The sequence below is a fragment of the Coenobita brevimanus genome, chromosome 99 (genome assembly GCF_032717465.1).
Source record: "Coenobita brevimanus isolate Jiangsu-jjx chromosome 99, ASM3271746v2, whole genome shotgun sequence".
Taxonomy (NCBI): Eukaryota; Metazoa; Arthropoda; class Malacostraca; order Decapoda; family Coenobitidae; genus Coenobita; species Coenobita brevimanus.
In genome coordinates this window covers 20917295-20938218 of record NC_137052.1, presented here as the reverse complement: position 1 = coordinate 20938218, position 20924 = coordinate 20917295, and the positions used below count along the sequence as shown (strand labels likewise).

Genomic DNA, 20924 nt, shown 5'->3' with positions numbered 1-20924 from the left:
GATGTAAACTAAAAGGCTTAACTGAGAGACTGCCTGTACCTTCATCAGATTTATCACGTTCTCGTCGGATTACACCATGATGAAGCCGATGAGACGCAGGAGGTTAGTATTGTGGCCGAGGCAGTGCTTGTGGTAACTCCTTCACAACGACAACGCCTTTTCAGTTTTTACAGACCACCGCCAGACGGCTGTTCAACAAAAAATCGTACATAATTAATTACGGCTATATCTAACCCCTATACTTCGAAATATGTCATCAGAATTGAATAAATTTGTCAAGAGGGACCATGAACAATTTAAAAAGGACGTGCTGGATTTAATTATACGGTACCTCCAAGGAAGGAAAGTTTGGCAGCAAGTACTGTATTTAGGTGCCTAACTTAGTTCACTAGTCAAGAGAATTAGTTAAACCATTATTAAAGGGTGAGAACAGTGAGACTTGTTTTTTAAGATTTATAGTAGATGTGTTCATCCATCCATCCATCATCCAATCCTACATTGCCCCATGAGGAGCGTAGGAGCCTTCATGCAGTTGGTGCCGACATTTAAGATGAGAGTGACCAGCCTTACTCATCCCTGAGTGACATTACATGAGCAATCAACCCCAACCACCCCTTGGATATAAACCTTCACCGGCTCAATCTGATTGGAGCACAGTAATTACCCACTAAACCACCAGGCGCCAAAATTTGGTTACCGTATATGGTTACCACCCAGCGTAGTAAATGGTTTCCAGGTGTTCAGGAAACCATTTGGCTTGTCACTCAGTGTAGAGTCACCCACAGGCAGAAGGAAGAGGAAAGAATGAAGGAAAGAAAGACAGAAGAGGAAATATAAAGTCTCCCGTTTGCAGAAGGACAAGGAAAGAATGAAGGAAAGAAAGACAGAAGAGGATGGAAAGAAAGAAGGATGGAGGAGAGGAGAGGGCAGACACCCAACAGCAGCACTACATCGAGTGAGTGGATGGTGAGCGCCCCCACCCACCACTAGTAGATGTGTTCTTGGTGAAATTTCCTTGTATATCATTAAGTTACTAGGCTTATTAATTCTTTACCAAATGGGTGTGGCCTTTCCATATTTTGTATTGAAGTCAGTCTTTCACAGGTTACTTATTATTCCTGGATTACCACAGCTTCTGGGGATTCTTATAAACTTACCTCGGAAAGCTATTAATAAGGATTTAGAATGTGTCAATATTTTGCTGACATCTGCCAGTAGCTGGCTATATATAACATTCCTAATGCACATTTTTAAATTTGAAAGATGGCTGTCAAACACAAGTGAGGTTTGGTTTGGTTTGGTTAGGATAGGTTTGGTTAAATCATTAAGTTTTCCATAGCTTTGACACGGGATACACTGACGCGTCCTGTCGGAGCAGTGGTTGGTAAACAATGTGGCCAGAGAGATCGTCGGTAAACACTGCCGCAGGCCACCTGGCCGCTTCCTTAAATACCCCAAAATAGGCATATTTTGTCTTTTTCCAATCATTTCATGCAGTAACAATGGAAACGTTAACTGTGTTGCTTATGTACAGTACCAAAATTACTTACTGGCAGCTACCTTGAGATCATGAGTTTGTTGTAATATACTGTAGGTGAAATGCTGTGCCTGTTTGGTATTATTATTTTTGTAATTATGTTAATATTTTGGGTACGATAATCATTAAGGAGACATAGGACCACCTCTTAAAAAAGAAAGAAAAAAAAAACTTTGAACTGATTTGGTGACTTTGTAAAGGTATACCAAAGTGCTTTTTCAAGTATGAAGAGGATTCACCAACAAACATGGAAAATATCTTTACCATAAATAAGGTATAGATTAGGTTAGGATAAGTTTGGCTGGGATACCATAATATGGGTTAGTTTAGGTCAGGATTAATAAGGTTGTCTTGTTATGGTTTGGCTGGGATATAGAGACAATGATAAGGATAAGTTTGTTCATAAATGGTGTCCGTTTGTCTTTGAGCATCACAAGATAGCATCAGTCTGTAAACAAACATCATTTTTTTATTAAAAGAAATTAAAAAATACTGAAACTTGAAAATCAATGCAATCAGAAAACACTTAATCACATGAAGAGATATGGTAGGGGAGAAAACAGAAGCAAGCAGCAAAGGTAGTCCTATTTCTCCTTAAAGTTTACCATATTTTGGCTAACTATTGGTACCAGGTACTGAAGTGAAGTTTGTGGCTGTACAATTAAAAATGAGTAAGTTGTGTACAAGACCCCAGTTTATGGAGGTACTTTCAGAAGCAGCAGCCTTACTTTGTATATCATTGCTGAAAACGAGGTCTGTTCAGGAAGTATCCAACCTCTTCTGTTCCCCCCCCCCACCACCACCAACAACAACAACAACAACAACAACCAGTGGGAAGATGGGGGCGGGGTTTTGTGTAATGCAGTGCAGGATTTTTGTGTGCATATGTGAGTAATACCAGCCACCACGAGTGAGTCGGTGGATGTCAGTCCACCTGTGCTCGTGGTCGTGCATTTTATGCTCGTCATGTTCCAGTGCACATCATGATGACCGAAAAAGTTGAACAACGTTATTGCATCAAACTTTGCCAAAAACTAGGTGATACCGTAGTTGAAACTATCAGGTAGATCCAGCAAGTTTGGAGGGAATGAAGCCGTGAGGATAATGCAAATAAAGGAATCATATAATCGCCTCAAAAATGGCCAAATGTCGGTTGAAAGCGATCCATGGGGGGCCATCAAGAAGCTGGAGTGCTGAAAATGTGAAGAAAGTCTGCGATTTGGTCATGGAAAATCGTCAGTTGACTATCAGAGAAATTGCTAATGAAATTGGAATCAGTGATAGATCAGCACACAAAATTTAAATGGATGATTTGGGCATGTGAAGAGTTGTCGCCAAGTTCATTCCAAAGCTCCTTTCTCATGAACAACAAGCTCTGCGGACGAACATTGCTAAAAACATGATGGAGTGTGCACATTGTGATCCAGACTTTCTGGAGATGAGACTTGGGTGTATGGGTACGACCAGAAACCAAAGCACAGTCATCCCAGTGGAAGCATGCAGGGTTGCCTCGGCCAAAAAAAAAAAGACACACACACACACACAACAGGTCTGCAGTTAGGCAAAATGCATGTTGACAGTTTTTTTTTACTACCATGGCATTGTGCATCACGAATACGCACCAGAAGGTCAGACTGTCAACAAACATTACTCCCTCAATATTATCTGTCGTTTTCACGACACAGTTTAGCGGAAGAGACCAGACCTTTGGAAATAAGCAAGTTGGAAGCAACACCTTGACAATGCCCCTGCCCATGCAACTGATTCAGGAATTTTGCCCAGGCACAACATCCCACAGGTGTGGCTGGCTCCTTACTCACCAGATATAGCTCCGTGTGACTTTAAAGTTACTCCCCAAGCTCAAAACTCCACAGAAGGGGTCCTGATTTGACACAAGAGAAGAGATCATGATGAATGCGACGAAGCACCTGCAGGAGATACCGAAAACCGACTTTGAAAAATGTTTCAGGCCATGGAAAGAACACTGAGCTATGTGCATTAAGTCAGAAGGGACCTGCTTTGAGGGGGATTAGTATCCTAGCTCAACAAGTCAGCTATTTATTTTTTTTAAGCCTAAGGTCAGATACTTTCAGAACAGACCTCTTACACTCTGCAATGTGCGATGTAAGCTGATCACACGTAACAGTTACACAGGTACCATAAATAACCATCAAATACAGTATTAGAGACCTGCTTACATACCGTACTCCCTTACTTAGTTTTATGGATGCTCCTGAGTACTTACACCCACTGCAAAGTGACTTATGACCTACACACAGAATTGCTATGGGAGAGTTGTCTGTCTTTGCTTTGTGTTTCCACCTCTACCAAGTGAATTTTTTGGGTAAGAAGTAACTGGCAACTCCTCTGGTGTTGGCGGGAGGTGGAGAAACATTCAGCACATCAGTGCTTGCCAAGAAGCGAGAGTGGGAGTATATATTCCTGTCGCTCCGAGCTTGCATCTCCCTCTTTTTTCGTATGCATTACTGTTTGCCCTCTTATTTTCCTACAGTCGAGTTGTCATGCCTGGAAAGTACTGCTCAAGGGATGAGAGGGTCCGTATCATTGCATGGAGGCAGGATAATGTCCCTATCGACACGATTTGTGAACGTATTGGATGCGCAAAGTCGACCATCATGAAGATTCTTGTTGTAGCGCGCGGCCTGCCACCTGATGTCTTACCAGAACACAAGCATGGCGGTGGAAAGAAGAGGATGACTTCCAGAGGTACAGATACGCTTCTGAAGAGGGAAGTAATCAAGAATCCTTGACTGACAGCAGCAAAATTGAAGAGAATGCATCCCTAGCTGTTACATCTTAATTCGAACTATCCAACACCACTTGCAGGAGCTGGGTTTGTCAAGCCGCACCCAGCCAAGAAACCACTTCTCACCAACCGCATGAAGAAGCAGCGCATTCAGTTTGCCAGGAAGTATGCACACTGGACATCGGATGAGTGGAGAAAAGTTACCGATATGTTTTCCTACGAAAGCACATTTCAAGTGTTCCAAAAGTGTTCTGCCAAGGTTTGTCGCCCTGCCTCCCGTAGTCGATATGACCCTGCTTACATGGTGCCGACTGTTAAGCACTCACAATCAGTAATGGTATGGGGGTATTTCTCAGGTGAAATGGGAAGGGAAGGCCTCTACTTTCTTCCTAAGAACTTGATGATGAATGGTGGCCGGTACATTCAAGTTCTGAAAGATCATTTGTTAAACTTTTTTGCTATTCATGGGTGCAACTTTTTCATGCACGATTCAACTCCATGTCACAAGTCAAGAAAGGTGACAAAATAGCTTCAGGATAATTGGACTGAGGTCCTCAACTGGCCTGACAACAGTCCAGATCTAAATCTGATAGAGAACTGCTGGGCAAAGATGAAGAAAATCATGGCAGAGAAGAAGTCACCCAATCTGGACAATCTCAAGACTGAACTGACAAATGTTTGGTGCAAAGAAATGTCCTTAGATTACTTTAGAGATCTTTCCATGCCAAAAAGCATCCAACTGGTTCTGAAAAACAAGGGAAACATGATTTCATTTTAATGAATGGCATTTCATGAACAAACATTGTGATATACTATGATTCCTATGTTTTTTAATAACTTGTGGGGGAAGGTCCTAAGTCAATTTACAGTAGATGTAGGTATGTATAAGAGGAAGCAAAGTTTAGAAAAGATAATTGTGGAGAGTGAAGTTGTAATGTGACATGTAATGTGTAAGGGAATGGGAAAGCACTTGAACTGGGTTAGTTGTTAACCCTTTTTACTACCAAGATGACTTTGCCATTCTAGTGTCTAATGTCAGGTAATTTTTATCCCATCTATCCATCATCCAATCCTACGATTTTTATTCAGCTGAGTTAATCACAGGATCCGGAGTGTTAATAATGTTACCATTAACTCTCTCTGAGCTGAATGATTCTAGCACCAGACAATTTTACTCATACGAGAGAGTTATATGCGCATGAGAGAGGCCAGAACATTGGTTGATGGATGAACTGTGAGAGGCAAATGTGTCAAAGAAGTGGAAAGTAGCAGCTAAAGTTAGAGTAGTTCTGCATTCACAAAAAATGTTTTGCACCAAATCATAGGGTATACAGTACCACTTGGGGTAAGCACCTGGTCACTCTGACCTTAAATGACAGGACTGATGTGCATAGCCCTGGACCCCTATGCTCTTGATGGAACAGCAGAGGATTGGACAGCAGATGGGTGGATTCTAATTTAACACAGCATAGCATACTAGACATCATGACAGAAGTAACAAAGTAAATCATTGTGTTATGTTGCTTCTCATCAAACACTGATGAAATGTTTGTGTTGGCAGGACGATACTTTGTTGCTTGTGATGCCTTCAGGACAGATTCAGTCGTCTCAAGAACAGTCAAAGGTTTTTTTGTCTTTTTGTATTTATGAGTAGCCTACTGTTTTTGGTTTATTTTGTGACTGATGTTCGTAATTTAATTTATTAACTGATTCTAAAGCATTATTGCTGCTGTGCAAAGTGAGGTTATTCATTAAACTTTACTAAATTGTGTGGTCCAAACATTCCTATATGTGATTTTTTTTTAAATAATAATAATTATTATTATTTTGTCCATGTTTGTTGATTTTGTTGCTGTTATGCAACTTATCATTGGTGTACCATAGATAACTAACTACACTTTACCCTGTTTGTGAAGAGTTTTTGCTTGTGATTATTTAGTGTGACTAATCCAAACTGGTAACATTTTTTAAGGTGTTTCAAACAAGGAACAAAACTGAACTACAAATGCACTGCAACCCAGCATATTTTCCAGGATTGTTCCTGTACATAAGTAGCTAATATAAATCTCATGTGAGGTGATATACCAAAACCATATAAAAGGAGTTGGCTCCTGTCTGGTATGTTACAGTACAGTTTGCATAAAATGGAAGTGGCTGACAGAATTATTGCAAACAGACTAAATCACTTTGTGGATCTCATTTTGATTTGAGATAGTTTTGTTAAATTTACTGCACACTCTTTACTAAGGTGCAGGTAAAAGCATCTCATATGTAAATTTCAAAGGCTGTTAATTTGTAGATTTCAGTAGCATCTGTAGCTAACTGCAGTGGGAAATAGAGTTTTAATGATGATGATAATGATTAATATGGTTAGCATGAAGATGTTGATGAGTATTACCTTTTTCAGCCTAGATAGTGTGCGGAATGCGAGAGTAACAAGTGCAGAAATGTGCAGCCCAGATGACACAGCTGATTTAGGTATGAATAATTATGCTGAAATATAGTAGTTAAATATACAGTATATATAAAAGAAGACGTGAGAGAGTGGGAGTATGGATGGGGTGTATGTGCAGGAATTGGTGAGAATGAGAGGGCAAAAGAGGGACTATGTGTTATTGTGTGCAAGAGACAGAAGGAGAATATAAGAGTGTGGATCAGTTGGTTCAAGGACTGTGTGGGTAAGACTGAAAGCAGGATTACAAACGCGGGTGATTGTGTGTGTGTATGTTCCAGTGCAAGATCTTGCGAGCAGAGTGAAAGAAGAGTTCTCAGCAAATGTGGAAGCATGCATGGAAAGGTTTGAAAAGAGTGAGAGAGTGTTTTTGACTGGAGATATGAATGGAAAAGTAGGGAATGTTTAAATGCAATGGATGAACAGGAGGAGGTAGTCCATACAAGGAGGGTAGAAAGGTTGCAAGAGGAAGGGAAAAAATGCAGAATATAAGACAGAAGTGGAGGTGCGATTGGGTAAATATGATCTGGAGCAGATGGGGCAGGTGGAAGGTGTTTGCAGGATATTCACAGGAGAAATCTTTGCAGCATGTGAGGTGCTGTGTAGGGTAAAGAGAAGACAAAAGGGGGTGCAAGGAACAGCATGGTGGAATGATGAGGCAAGACAAGCTGTGGTGCAAAAGAAGAATACATATAGTGAGTGGATGGGAAGCAAAGGCATGGAGGATGTTGAGAGACAGAAGAGAGAGTTATATATTGAGAGGAAGAAAGAGGTGAAAATATTAGTTTGATAGAGTAAGAAGAGAGTGGATGAGGAATTTGAGTTTAAAGTGGAGGGAATGTAAGAAAATGTTCTGGAAAGTGGTAAAGAGAGTTAGGGTGATAAAGAAGTTAGTAGGGGAGTGAAAGTTAAAAGTGGCACTGTATATTGCTGGTGGAGAAGGGAGAAAAAGGGAGCAGATGGAGAGAACACTTTAAGGAAATATTAAGTGCGTGCTTGCAGCTGTGTGTTGTCTTTAAGTGACTGAATGGAGCAGCGAAAGATCTGAGTGTGGATATGCTTCTGGAAGCTGGTCTGATGTGGGCGAGGGGGGAGAGATGGCAGTATTTGTGTATGGTATCGTGTGCTGGGTGTTGTTTTGATGTTCCTTGGTGTGAGTGGATGTGCTGCCATGTAATATAGTGGATGTTGTGGGTTTGTGGAGGTTGCAGCAAGTAACTGGGTGCCTCTCATGTCTAGGTGATCCTTGACTTTGAGGACTTTGGTTTCTTGATGTAGGTGGTCTGTGGGTGTAGTAGCTGTGCAGCCTGTGATTATTTTTAGGGCCTTGTTCTGTATGGTCTGTAGAGTGTTGAAGTGTGTTTTGGTGAGGTTAGAAGCCCAGGCAGGGCTTGCATAATTCATCTCTGAACATATGTATTGTTTGTATACTGTGGTGGTGGTTTCTTTGTTGTGTCCGAATGTTGTATTGCAAGTGACCTCAGAGCATTGAGTCTTGGTGTTATTTTATTTTTAATGTTTGTGATGTGTTGTTTAAATGACACTGATGTATTGTATGTTACACCAAGGATTTTGGGTGTGTGGGTGTGTGGTAGGGGAGTGTTGTTATGGTGAGGTGTGGGATGACTGTGTTCTGCTGTCCAGTTTGTGAGAAGGGTCTCTGTAGGGGGCTATTTTGAGCCTGTTTGTGGTGAACCATTCGTGTAGTGTGTCGAGGTAAGGTTGAATGATGTGTGCAGCTGTGTTTCCGTTTTGGTGAGTACATGTAAGTGTTATATCATCAGCATAGGAAGCTATGTGTATCTGTGGTGTGTGGGGTGTGGGTATGTCATGCATGTACAGGTTAAAGAGTGTAGGGGACAAAACAGATTCTTGGGGGACGCCATTTGTGAAGTTTCTGATGTTAGAAGACTGACCGGCAAATGTTACATGTGCATATCTGCCTGCTAAGTAGTTTGCCAGCCATCTTTTTGTGTTATTGTGCATGTTTGTGTTGAGTATTTTGTTTGTGAGGTTGTGGTGGGGGATGGCATCAAAAGCTTTGCTAATGTCTAGTGTGATTAGGAGTGTTCTGTGTGGTGGCCTAGCTGAATTCATGCCATTGAAAACTCTCTGCGTAAGGTCTGTGAGAAGGGTATTTGTGGAGTGTAGTGGCCTAAAGCCATGTTGTGACTGGGCTAGGGGAATGTGAGGTGTGACTAGTTGTAGTACCAGTCGTTCAGTGACTTTAGAGGGGGTGCAGAGGAGTGTGATGGGGCGGTGTGAGGAGGGTAACGTGGGGTCTTTGTTGGGTTTAGGGATAGTGATGATAATGCCATGTTTCCAGATGTTGGGTATTATGTTGTGTGAGTAGCTGTAGTTTGATGTGTTGGTGAGTGCTTGTGTGCCTTGTGGTCCAAGGTGTTTAAGGTGAATGTTGCTTATGTTGTCTGGTCCACAGGCAGATGAGTGCTTGAGGTTGTTAATGATGTGCTTCGTCTGGTTGTAAGTGAAAGGTGCGTAGTCTGGGTCTGTGGGGAACTGTCTCTTACGTCGGTATTAGTTGCTGGGGAATGGCTGGGAGAAGAAGGGAGGAAGAGATCAGTAGGATAGAAGTAGTGGAAGCAGTGAAGTAAGTCAAAATGAGGAAAGCCCCAGGAATTGATGGAGTGTGTTGTGAAATGATAAAGCACGGGGGAGAGATAGTAGTAGAATGGATATGGAAAATGTGCAGATTGGCCTGGGAGGAAGGTAGAGTCCCAGAGGATTGGAAGTCAGGTATAATTATTCTCTTGCACAAAGGAAAAGGGAAAAAAGAAGTGTGTGGTAATTATAGGGACATTTGTCTTCTGTCAGTAACAGGAAAAGTATATGGTAGGATACTTACTGACAGAATTAGGGAAATAACAGAGGAATTAGTTGGAGAAGAACAGGGAAGTTTCAGGAAAGGAAGAGGTTGTGTAGATCAGATACTCATCCTTAGTCCTTTAGTGGAAAAGTTTCTTGAGAAAGGAAAGAAGTTGTATGCAGCCTTCATGGATTTGGAGAATGCATTTGTCAGAGTGGCTAGGCTAGGAATGTAAAAAATATTAAGAGTACAAAGAGTACGGTAAATGGGAAGTTGTTGAATGCCATGAAGAGTATGTATGAGGGTGCTAAGGTTGCAATGTGTGTGGATAATGAACTGAGTGAATTTTTCTATCTGAATATTGGATTGAAATGGATGTGTCATGTCTCCATGGTTGTTCAACCTGTATATGGATGGGATTATACAAGAGATACAAGGTGGGGGAGTGGATGTTGGAGCAGCCCTAATGAGAGAGGTCAGCATTTGGAAATTTCCTGTATTATTGTTTGCAGATGATACTATATTGTTAAGTGAAGATGAAGAGGAACTGCAGGGTTTGGTGAATGAGTTTGGAAGAGCATATAAGAAACGGAATCTAAAGGTGAATTTAGGGAGGAGTAAAGTTATGGTCTTCAAGAGAAATGAAGTCACTGAACATACAGTGAGGTTGGATGATGAGGAAATGGAAAATGTGAGTGCACTTAAGTACTTGGGAAATGTGATAAGTAAGGATGGAAGTTTGGAGCATGCAGTGCTTGAAAGGGTACAACAAGGGAAAAAAGGCTGTTGGTTCTTTGAAAGCAGTGATAAGAAATAGGGAAATGAGCATGGAAGTGCAAAAGTTACTACATGATAGTATTGTGATACCAACTCTAACGTATGGAAATGAAGCTTGGACCTTGTTGGAAGGACACAAGTCACGAGTGAAGGCAGTGGCAATGAGTAATTGGACAGAAACATGTGGAGTTACATGGAGAGAGAGACTGACAAATGAGGAGGTGAAGGAACAATGCGTGGATGTGGATGTGATAGAGAGCATTAGGAGTTATACATTGAGGTGGTTTAACCATATGGAAAGGATGGAGTGAGAAATTAATGAGGACAGAGTATGTGAATGAGGTGGAGGGGGGGAGAGGGAGGGGAAGCCCAGGATGGAGTGGAGATGAGAGAGAGAGAGAGAGAGAGAGAGAGGTGAGCTCGGGGGAGGGAAGTGAAATGGCAGGGAACAGGGCAACATGGAGGCGACTTGTTTGTGGCCACCCTTTACGGGATTAAGGCGTCTGGCAGTAGATAGATAGATATACTGTATAATCTGAACAGAATTAGACTTCATAATATTGTAGAGTAATTTGTCTGCTCATTTTTTGCCTTCTAACTCCTTCACCCTGATAAAGTGCATTTTGTTTTTTTCCTGTTTTATTCAGGTGATTTTATTCAACTTTGAAGTAACTGCTTGAACAGCAGGGATTAGATTCAGCCTTCATTAACCCATTCACAACAAAGGTACAGTACTCTCATAAGCTGAATTTTTCCAGAGAAAAGAACAAGATCAGAAATACATCTTTGAATCTGATGACATCTTTACTGCTACCAGCATATTCTTGCATATTCCAGACAATTATAATAAACTAAGGATAGGTATCCATTGTGAAGAAATGATTCACCAGTCTATTATTTGACCTCTCTCCAACTGAATAAAATTATTCAGAGTAGCCAGAACAAAATTTAAAAGATGCCATTGTAGTGAAGAAATTAATGCTGTATCAAGATATGGAGTGCTCAGCCTGTGTCACTGAGTAAAAAGATGATTGTTGAAATATGGTGATTCATAGCATGAAGAGATGACCTATTGGAAGATTAATAAGTAGTGATGCAGTGAGAGAAAGAGAGGTAAATTTGAGAAGGAAGTGGAGAGTATAGTGGCTTAAGAAAAAAAAGTGGCTGGTGCTATGAAGACCTAGATATAAAACTGAGGACTAAGTATAGATGTTGCAAGAGGAGTTCCTGAAGGTGTGTTAATGCTTACGATACATGAATTTAGGGGTGTGAGGCTTTGGTATGGTGAAAGTTTGAATAATCAGGAATGAGGCAGTGGAAATGAGATGGTTAAGGAATGTCTGTGGGTTGTGTAGGTGGGACAGGAAAAGAAGTACAAATTTGTGAATGATGTGGAGTAAGAAAATATACTGACAAAATGTAAGAGAAAGTGTACGGTATATACAGAGTTGTTGTTGTTGTTGCCCTAAGCTTATCTGGATGTGAACCTGCTGGACTGCAGGTTAAGGTACCATTCTCTTGCAGACCATCTCCCTTAGGGAGGTCAGAGAGAGTTAAGGGATGTTCCTATACCTGGACAACAAGAAGCTGCCTAGTTATATCAATGGTATTGCTTGAAGATGTTGCTGTCCAGCACCAATCAGGTTATGAAAGGGGTATGAGTGAGTTGAAAATGGAAGGCCAAGAAAATGGTTGAATGTACTGTACTGTAATTAATGTATGTCTCAGAAACAGGAGTGAAAGTTGAGATTGTATATAACTGATGATGGACACAAATTCATGGATGAAGTACTGTTATGTATAAAGATGTACATGACACAGGCTGCACCTCTTTATTGTCAGTTAATGGATTGGCTCAGTCCCACCAACGTTTGTTATGCTAGTCTAAAAATAAATAAATAAAAATCCATCCATCCAGCCATCATCCAATCCTGTGTTGTCCCATGAGAAGCGTAAGAGCCCAGGGCTAGGCTAATTGGTCCTGACATTTAAGATGAAAGTGGCCTGCCTCACTCATCCCTGAGTGGCATTATGTGAGCAATAAACCCCAACCACCCCTTGGATATAAACCTACAAAGGCTCAGTCCGATTGGAACGCCTTAACCCGCCGCATCCCATTGACGTATATATACATCCACACGTTTTGTCACTGTCAGTCCCATTGACGTATATAAACGTGCATCAAGTGCAAGGTCCCTAATTTGCACAATTTTCAATTTTTGCGCGTGATTTTTGGTATGAATACATGGGACACCTTCCTCTACAAGATGCCAGGCAGGGACAATGCCTTACCCTGCATGACCCCCCCCCCCATTGTCTCAGCAATTCATCTGTTACCAGTGACCTGGCCAGTAAAGACATGTGCCACGGTACGAAATTCAGGGCCAGAGTGATTCCCCAATCGATGACAATGTGGAGGACAAAGTTTACATAGCATTAGAGGAAGAAACAGTCAGAAGTGATGATCAGGTAATGTCGCCAAAAAAGGTCAGGTATGTTGACGTGTTTGGTGAGTGAAACAATGCTTATATTGCCTATGTTACTGTGTGAAAACCAATATACTCTTGTACTACATATAAATTCATACCAAATAAATAAATAAATACCGTTTATGAGTGGTGTGGAATAGTTACCCTCCCATAGAACTCGTTTTCCTTGGAGCCAGCCTGATAGAAAACCCAGTAAGGTAAGGAGTACTGCTATCTGTATTGAGTATTTTAAACCTCAGGTGAGCGATTTCTCTATGAATTTTCAATGTTTCTCACCAAAAGCGGAGGTTTGAGCCAAAAAAAAAAATCCAAAATTGGTCGGGATTGGGGGGAGTCAGTGGTGGGACGGGGCGGGTTAATTAACCACTAAACCACCAGCTACTGTAATTTGGTTATATGGTTACCACCCAGCATAGTAAATGGTTTCCTGTACCATTTAAAAAAAAAAAAAAAACATCCATCCATCACCCAATCCTGTGTTGTCCCATAGAGACGTGTAGGAACCTGGGGCTAGGCAAGTTGGTCCTGACATTTCTGATGAGAGTGACCAGCCTCACTCATCCCTGAGTGGCATTACATGAGCAATAAACCCCAGCCATTCCTTGGATATAAACGTACACTGGCTAAGTCTGATTGGAGCACCTTAATTGCCCACTGAACCACCAGGTGCCATAATTTGGTTATATGGTTACCACTCAGCATAGTAAATGGTTGCCTAGTGTACAGGAAACCATTTAGCCTGTCACTCAGTGTAGAGTCACCATAGGCAGAAGGAGGAGGAAAGAATGAAGGAAAGAAAGACAGAAGAGGGAGTGTAAAGTCACCTGTAGGCAGAAGAAAGAAGAAAGAATTACAGAAAAGGAAGGATGGAAGAGAGGAAAGGGTAGGCACCCAAGGCAGCACCACATTGAGTGAGTGGATGGTGAGCATCCCCACCTACCACAATAAAAATAATAATAATAATGGTTGGCTTGCCAGTAAGATGGAACCAAGAATTGCAATTAGATCTGTGACCCATTTCACTGGACACTTTGTTGATACAGTGGTTGTATTTTTTATTAAATGTTGTTATTATATTTACTTGTCATTCAAGAAAGTGGGTTAAGTTGATGATGGTCAGTAATCATATGAAGAGCAGAAGAAATAGTAGATTATGATATGAAAACAACAGGTACACATTTACTTCTCATTAGTGTTAATTGTAGATTCCCTCTTTCAGAATCACCAACAGTGGCAACAAAGCAACCAGCTGTTGGGTTATCTGTGTGGGAGAAGATGGCCAGATGGGGAGCTTTCTACATGCTGGTCTCCCCTTACGCCAAGATCTTTTACTACACTATCACACTCTTAATATTCTCCATGTTACATGCATCAGGGGATGTCCCTCACTTTGAAGTCTTGACAGGCAAATACAGCATTCTGAATCAGGTTAGAATGTCCGGCAAATTATTTTTGTTTTTAACCATAGATGAAACAGATTACGGTATATTTCATTCCATCCATCATCGAATCCTACGTTGCCCTACGAGGAGCATAGGAGCCTGGCCTAGGCAAGTTGGTCCTGACATTTAAGATGAGAGTGACCAGCCTCACTCATTCCTGAGTGGCATTACATGAGCAATAAACCCCAACCATCCCTTGGATATAAACCTTCACCGGCTGTCTGCTTGAAGCGCCATAATAGCCCACTAAACCACCAGGTGCCAAAATTTGGTTATATGGTTCCCACCCAGCATAGTAAATGATTTCCTGGTGTACAGCAAACCATTTGGCTTGTCACTCAGTGTAGAGTCACCCATGGGCAGAATGAGGAGGAAAGAATGAAGGAAGGAAAGAAAGACAGAAGAGAGAGTGCAAAGATTATATTTCTATCTATCTATCTATTGCCAGATGCCTTAATTCCATACCGGATGGCCACAAACAAATCGCCTCCACTTCGCCCTGTCCCCCGCCATTTCACTGCCCTGCTCCCAGCTCACATCCCCCTCTCTCAAATACCTCTCCACTCCATCCCCCCATCTCATCCTTGGTCTCCCTCCCTCTCCACCCCTCCACCTCACTCACATACATTCTCCTCTTCAGTCTCTCACCCTCCATCCTCTCCATAAGATTTTTTTATATATATGGGAAATAATTAAGTATATATGATATTAATTTACATTCTGACAATCTTTAGAAAAATATTCCATCTTTCTTGGACAGTACTACCATATACTTGGACTACAGACTCTTAGATACTGTACCAGTAAAGATAAAGCTTCTAGCCTCATTCCTGGCCCATTATCCTACCACTCTTAGACCCTTCTTCCTTGCCTGTACTTCTTCCTCTCCTACCCCAGTATATTCCCAACATCGTTCACTCATTTCTCCAAGGCATTTCTTCACAGCCTTTTGTACTTATCATCATCATCATCATCATTACTAGTATTACTGTATTAACATTTTTTTTTTTCCCTCTCCACTTAAGGATGAGATAAGGTAGGATCCAGAGAATGAAAAACAAAGTATGAAAGTTGGACATCTATCAACGTCATGGACATTGCAGTGGGCCAGACTAATTCACATATCTATCAGTTCTGTGGAATCCTGGCTCCACTTTGCTGGTCAGACCATATGCACATACAGTAAAAGCTCGATTAACCGGCATCCGATGCATTGGCACAGCCATATAACCGGAACGCAAATTTGATCCGGCATGGGGTCGAAAATACTGTAGTCCGGATACCGGTCATCCCCCTATAATTCTTGATTAGTTCTGTACAGTACTGGATAAAGTAATGTACGCAGCTAAGTATGGCCTGTAACATATGCTAAATTACTCTTTAAATAATTTTTGGTAATGTTTGCTGGTTTATGTTCAGTCCTGTACAATTTCTCTTGCTGTCTTTTTTCTGTGTAATGTAGTGTACCTGTACTGGATCTTACATGTACTGGATCTAATACTGAATAATGTACTTTAGGAAATAAAGTCAACTCCCAAGTTTGGTCCTATTTAATTTGTTTGACCTGCCACAAAATTTCTAAGAGTAACATTCGGTTATCCAGAAAATTCCATATCCGGAATGGAAGAATCCCCATGCATTCCAGTTAACTGAGTTTTTACTGTATTTGTCTTGTTTTTTTTTTTTTGTTTTTTTTTCTATGGATGAACACAGTAGTTCTTCTAGGGAACTTGCCGACAGTGGATGTCCATGCCGGAACAGTCTCCAGAGTATTTTGCCCTCACATACATCTCTCACATGCTTCTCTTCCTCTCTCACCATTACACTTCTCCATTCTCTTCATCCATACCACATGTGCTCTTACCGGTTTTGAGATCACAACCTTGTCCATACATTTGGTACTGTATTGTATTGCTATTAGAGGAAGCTGGCAAATCAGTTGGGTAGCTCTGGAACTATGATAGGCCGTTTTACCCTGTGGTACTACAGACTAAATAGCATAAAAGAATATTGTAAAATGGTCTTAATGTATACTGGCTTTTACACCTTTATAGCTTTTCCCCAGTCCCTCACAAATATACTACATAGGCCATTCTTTTACTCTTTATAACCTTATGTCTCTTTCAAAGTACCGGTATAGGCCTATGGTACTTTTGTTCTCATGTCTTCTTCAGTAGTTTCTATTCAACTATGTCTCTTAAACCATTGATCTTTTTATCTTATTTATAATTATCCAGTCAGTCTTATACCCTAAGTACTATATTTTACTTGTACTCCTCTGTTGCTATAATTTTCCTCTTTATTTTACACCACTTCTCATTCTTTCTACTCCTGTTTTTATGGCTTTCCTTTCTCATATTGTTTTTCCAACAGGTGTTTGTGAAGCAGGGCTGGGGCATCACATTTGCAGTGTATGTGTTCTACCAACTGGTGTCTACCACCCTGCACCACAAGAAGGGGGCTAGTCTCAGGCGGCTTATGGCAGGGGCAGTTGTGACTACTTTGTTTTTCTTCATATGGTGCCAGGTCAGCATGGGATGAAGTGTTTTTTATTGTAGCATTTTTATTTAGTTTGTTGGTCTCTTCATTGTTTTATTTGCTTTTTCATGTTTTGCTGTTCTCTTTTTATTATTGTTTTCATGGATCTTCACACTGCTACTGAGGTTTTTGTTGCTGTAACACTACAAATCTAGTCACTTTGTACAGCAAGGGTGACTGTAGTGATTGAATTGGTGTTCTTAATCTGAAAATCCCACCAAGCCTAAGCAATATTAAGAGTAGGAAATAACTTGTAGGGGGAAGTGACTTTTCTTGCACATTTTATAGATTGTAGGTTCTTGTTGTGAATCATCTTTTCTGAGATTCTTTTTCGCTTTTGAGTCCACGGTAGGAAAAATTTTTAAATAACTGCCTGTCAGTTACGCTGTTGCCAATAAAGGTGATTTGCCAGTTTCTCCCAACGTTTTGAGCCAATTACAGTACTGTATATGGAAAAAATTTATATATTTTGGAAAACAAACCTGATTTATAATGAGGACTGCATTTACAGCACAATATTATGGGCTGGTGGGGGTAGATCGAGGATGAGGTGGAGGGATGGAGTTGAGAGGTATATGAGGGAGGGGGGGATGAGTTGGGGGGAAGGTAGTCAAATGGTGGGTGACAGAGCGACTTGGAGGCGTTTTGTCTGCGGCCACCCTTTGCGGGATTAGGGCGTTAGATAGATAGATAGAGATAGACATTGTTGGATAATGTGAATCACATCTACGTGAATATTTTTCATTTTTTACATGCCATTTTTTAATACGCAAACTCTCTCCATAGGTTATCTTCCCCACAGTCGAGCATCTGACCTCATTCTGTACTGCTAAGAATATAAGTGTTGCCCTCGGGAAGCGAGAGTGTTTGAAACTGGAAGATCATGAATACTATTCTTTTGACATCTCGGGTCACTCCTACCTCCTTACGTACTGCGTCCTGGTCATGATGGAGGAGGGTAAGGGGGTGCTGTATTACCTGAGACTGGGGGAGTACCTACGGGGGACAGGAGGTGTGGGGGGAAGAAGAAGTGATGAATTAAGTATTCCTTGTTGGACCAGACCTGCATGGGTACAACCAGATGACCTGACAACCAAGAGCTTCAGGATGTGGTATCCTATTATATCACCCTTAGTGGCTCTCAGTTTTGTAGCCTTGGCCCTCCTGGCTCTCTTGTGGGACTTTATGCTTATAATTACCACTGTCTACTACCACACTTTTATAGAGAAAGTCCTCGGCACTTTCCTGGCTATAGCTATGTGGCACCTTATCTACGGCCAGATTTTTAGAATCATGGGGCAATGGAAAGTCTTTGTTACTTAGCATCAGACTAAAATAGATCAGTGTGGCATTAACTCCTTCACTATAGTGATGTCTTTTATATTCAAGTCTTCCTAGTTCCTCTTTATCTTAGGAGTCCCCTCGTAGTGGAAGGGCTAAGGAACGCTATCTCTAACCTCTTCAGTTCAATGGCCTCTCAGACTAATATAATCTGGAGATACTAAGATGAAAATAAAAGATATTACTGTACTGAAGTGGTTACATACATATCACAGTGTATAAACCAACACTGGTACTTGTAGTTCAAATACTAATTTTCATAAGGTTTTATTTTTCTTAATGTAAATAATCTTAGGTATGAAAAATGGTGAGTGTTCTGTTTTGTTTTGTTTTGTTAATAGTCCAGACTGTATATAATGACTGTAAATACGAATCTTTATAGAAGTATATGGACAAATATTAATAGTGTACTTTATATATATATATATATATATAGTGGTTGGTGGGGGCACTCACCATCCACTCACTCATTGTAGTGCTACTCGCGGGTGCCTGCCCTTTCCCTCTTCCTTCCTTCTTCCCATCCTACATCTTCTGTGTTTCCTTCATTCTTTCTTCTTCTGACTCCCTATGGGTGACTCTACACTGAGTGACAAGCTAAATGATTTCCTGTACACCAGGAAACCATTTACAGTACTACACTGGAGGGTAACCATGTAACCAAATTATGGTACCTGGTGGTTTAGTGGGAAATTAAGGCCCTCCAGTCTGATTAAGCCGGTGCAGGTTTATATGTAAGGGTTGGTTGAGGTTCATTGTTCCCATATCCATCCATCTATCATCCAATCTTATGTTGCCCCATGAGGAGCGTAGGAGCCCAGGGCTAGGCAAGTTGGTCCTGACATTTCAGATGAGAGTGACCAGCCTCACTCATCCCTGAGTGGCATTACATGAGCAAAAAAACCCCAACTATCCCTTGTATATAAACCTTCATCGGCTCAACCCGACTGGAGCGCCGTAATTACCCACTAAACCACAAGGTGCCAAAATTTGGTTATATGGTTACCACCCAGTGTAGTAGATCGTTTCCTGGTGTACAGGAAACCATTTGGCTTTTCACTCAGTATAGAGTCACCCACAGGCAGAAGGAAGAGGAAAGAATGAAGGAAAGAAAGACATAAGAGGGAGTGTAAAGTCACCTGTTGGAAGAAGGAGGAGTAAAGAATGAAGGAAAGAAAGACAGAAGAGGATGGAAGGAAAGAAGGATGGAGGAGAAAAAAGGGCAGACACCCGAGAGCAGCACTATATTGATTGAGTGGATGGTGAGTGCCCCCACCTATTATATATATATATATATATATATATATCTCTCCAATCGGATTGAGCCAGTGAAAGTTTATATCCAAGGGGTGGTTGGGGTTGATTGCTCATGTAGTGCCACTCAGGGATGAGTGAGGCTGGTCACTCTCATCTTAAATGTTGAGACCAACTGCTCAGCCCCGGGCTCCTACGCTCCTCTTGGGGCAATGTAGGATTGGATGATGGATGGAATATATATATATATATATATAATGCCAGAAATTTTAGTTACGTGACTTCAGTACTTTGCAGCTAGATTGTGTGATGGATGTAATTAATTGTATATATATTTGTTTTTCTAAATAAAAGAACATAGTATAGTGCTGTAACTATCTGTTCTCATTTGTTGATTAGTTTTAATATAGAAATCATCAGCCTCACACAGCTACTACAACAAAGTTTTCACAAGCATATCTCATCCTACACACCATAAAAATGTTTTCACTTTTGCACTCACACACGATGCATTGGATGAGGGTGCAGTCACCTCCAGTGACAAAGTGGCAATCCCCTCCCTAACAGTAGTTGCCATGCAGGATCTGTACAACTGTACAATACTTGACTGTGTATTGCAGAAATGTCCACATATGTTATGTGTAGACTTGCCATTACAAATTCATACACAGTTTTGTACTGGCGAGTTTATCTTTCGACCAAAAATAACTTTGTCCACTAGGCAATGGATTGGAACAGCTTCTAACAGAGTTTAAACTGAACACCCAGGACCAAGAGGCACCAGTTTATGATCAATTCCCCCTAGAAACTGACTTTTTTTTTTTTTTTTTTTTTTTTTTTTTTTTTTAAGGCAGGATAGGGACAGCAGAATCTTTCCATGTGTATTTTTCTTTCTGCAAGAGTCAGTTTCTGTTACAAGAGAAATATTATTAACTACTTTTTATTTTTGCAAGAAGTGCAAAGAAGAGAGAGGACGGAAACCCACCATGACTTGTACAGTGTAGTGGTATGTAGGAGTAGTTGTAGTAATAATACATCATCCCTGGTCTGTCTGCCTGAGCACACCCATCATGCAAGTAAGCATGCAATTGCCCCTTCAGGACTGGCCTATGCAGTGAACCAGTGTTCCCTTGCTGTGGACAGCACCTCACTGTGGCGAGGCATAGGGAAATGTGTGGAGATTTAGTTCCTGGATGGACCCTTTTGTGTCTCTCTACCCACTCAACAGGGGCACCATGGCAGACTCCACATAGCCCCATTATTTAGATATGGTTATCACCCAACATAATAAATGGTTGCCCGGGTTACAGGAAGCCATCAGGCTTGTTACTCAGTGCAGAGTCACATAAGGAAGAAGTATGCAGCACTGCATCGAGTGGATGATGGTTACCACCATCTACCACCACAGCTTGTTCTTCCTACAAATGAAAATCTCGATTTACTAGAGGGGGCTGCTCTGAAGGTTCTAATTCCAGGACCACTTCCCCCCCTGCCTCCTTT

General features: G+C 41.2%; 1 protein-coding gene across 4 annotated transcripts; it reads left to right on the top strand.

Moving 5' to 3' along the window:
- On the top strand, positions 1-19607 carry LOC145414359 (acyl-coenzyme A diphosphatase FITM2-like). 4 transcript variants are annotated; one of them, XM_080283893.1, is made up of 6 exons: positions 4-102; positions 5866-5928; positions 6712-6782; positions 14069-14277; positions 16665-16817; positions 17616-19607. In XM_080283893.1, exons 3-6 carry the CDS (start codon positions 6752-6754, stop codon positions 18150-18152), a joined length of 930 nt encoding a protein of 309 aa, XP_080140019.1. In that variant the 5' UTR covers positions 4-102; positions 5866-5928; positions 6712-6751; the 3' UTR covers positions 18153-19607. The 4 variants fall into 4 exon arrangements, with proteins under 4 accessions (XP_080140018.1, XP_080140021.1, XP_080140019.1 ...); XM_080283892.1 differs by lacking the exon at positions 5866-5928 and having other exon boundaries at positions 1-102; XM_080283894.1 differs by lacking the exon at positions 6712-6782.
- The last annotated feature ends 1317 nt before the right edge of the window (positions 19608-20924 follow it).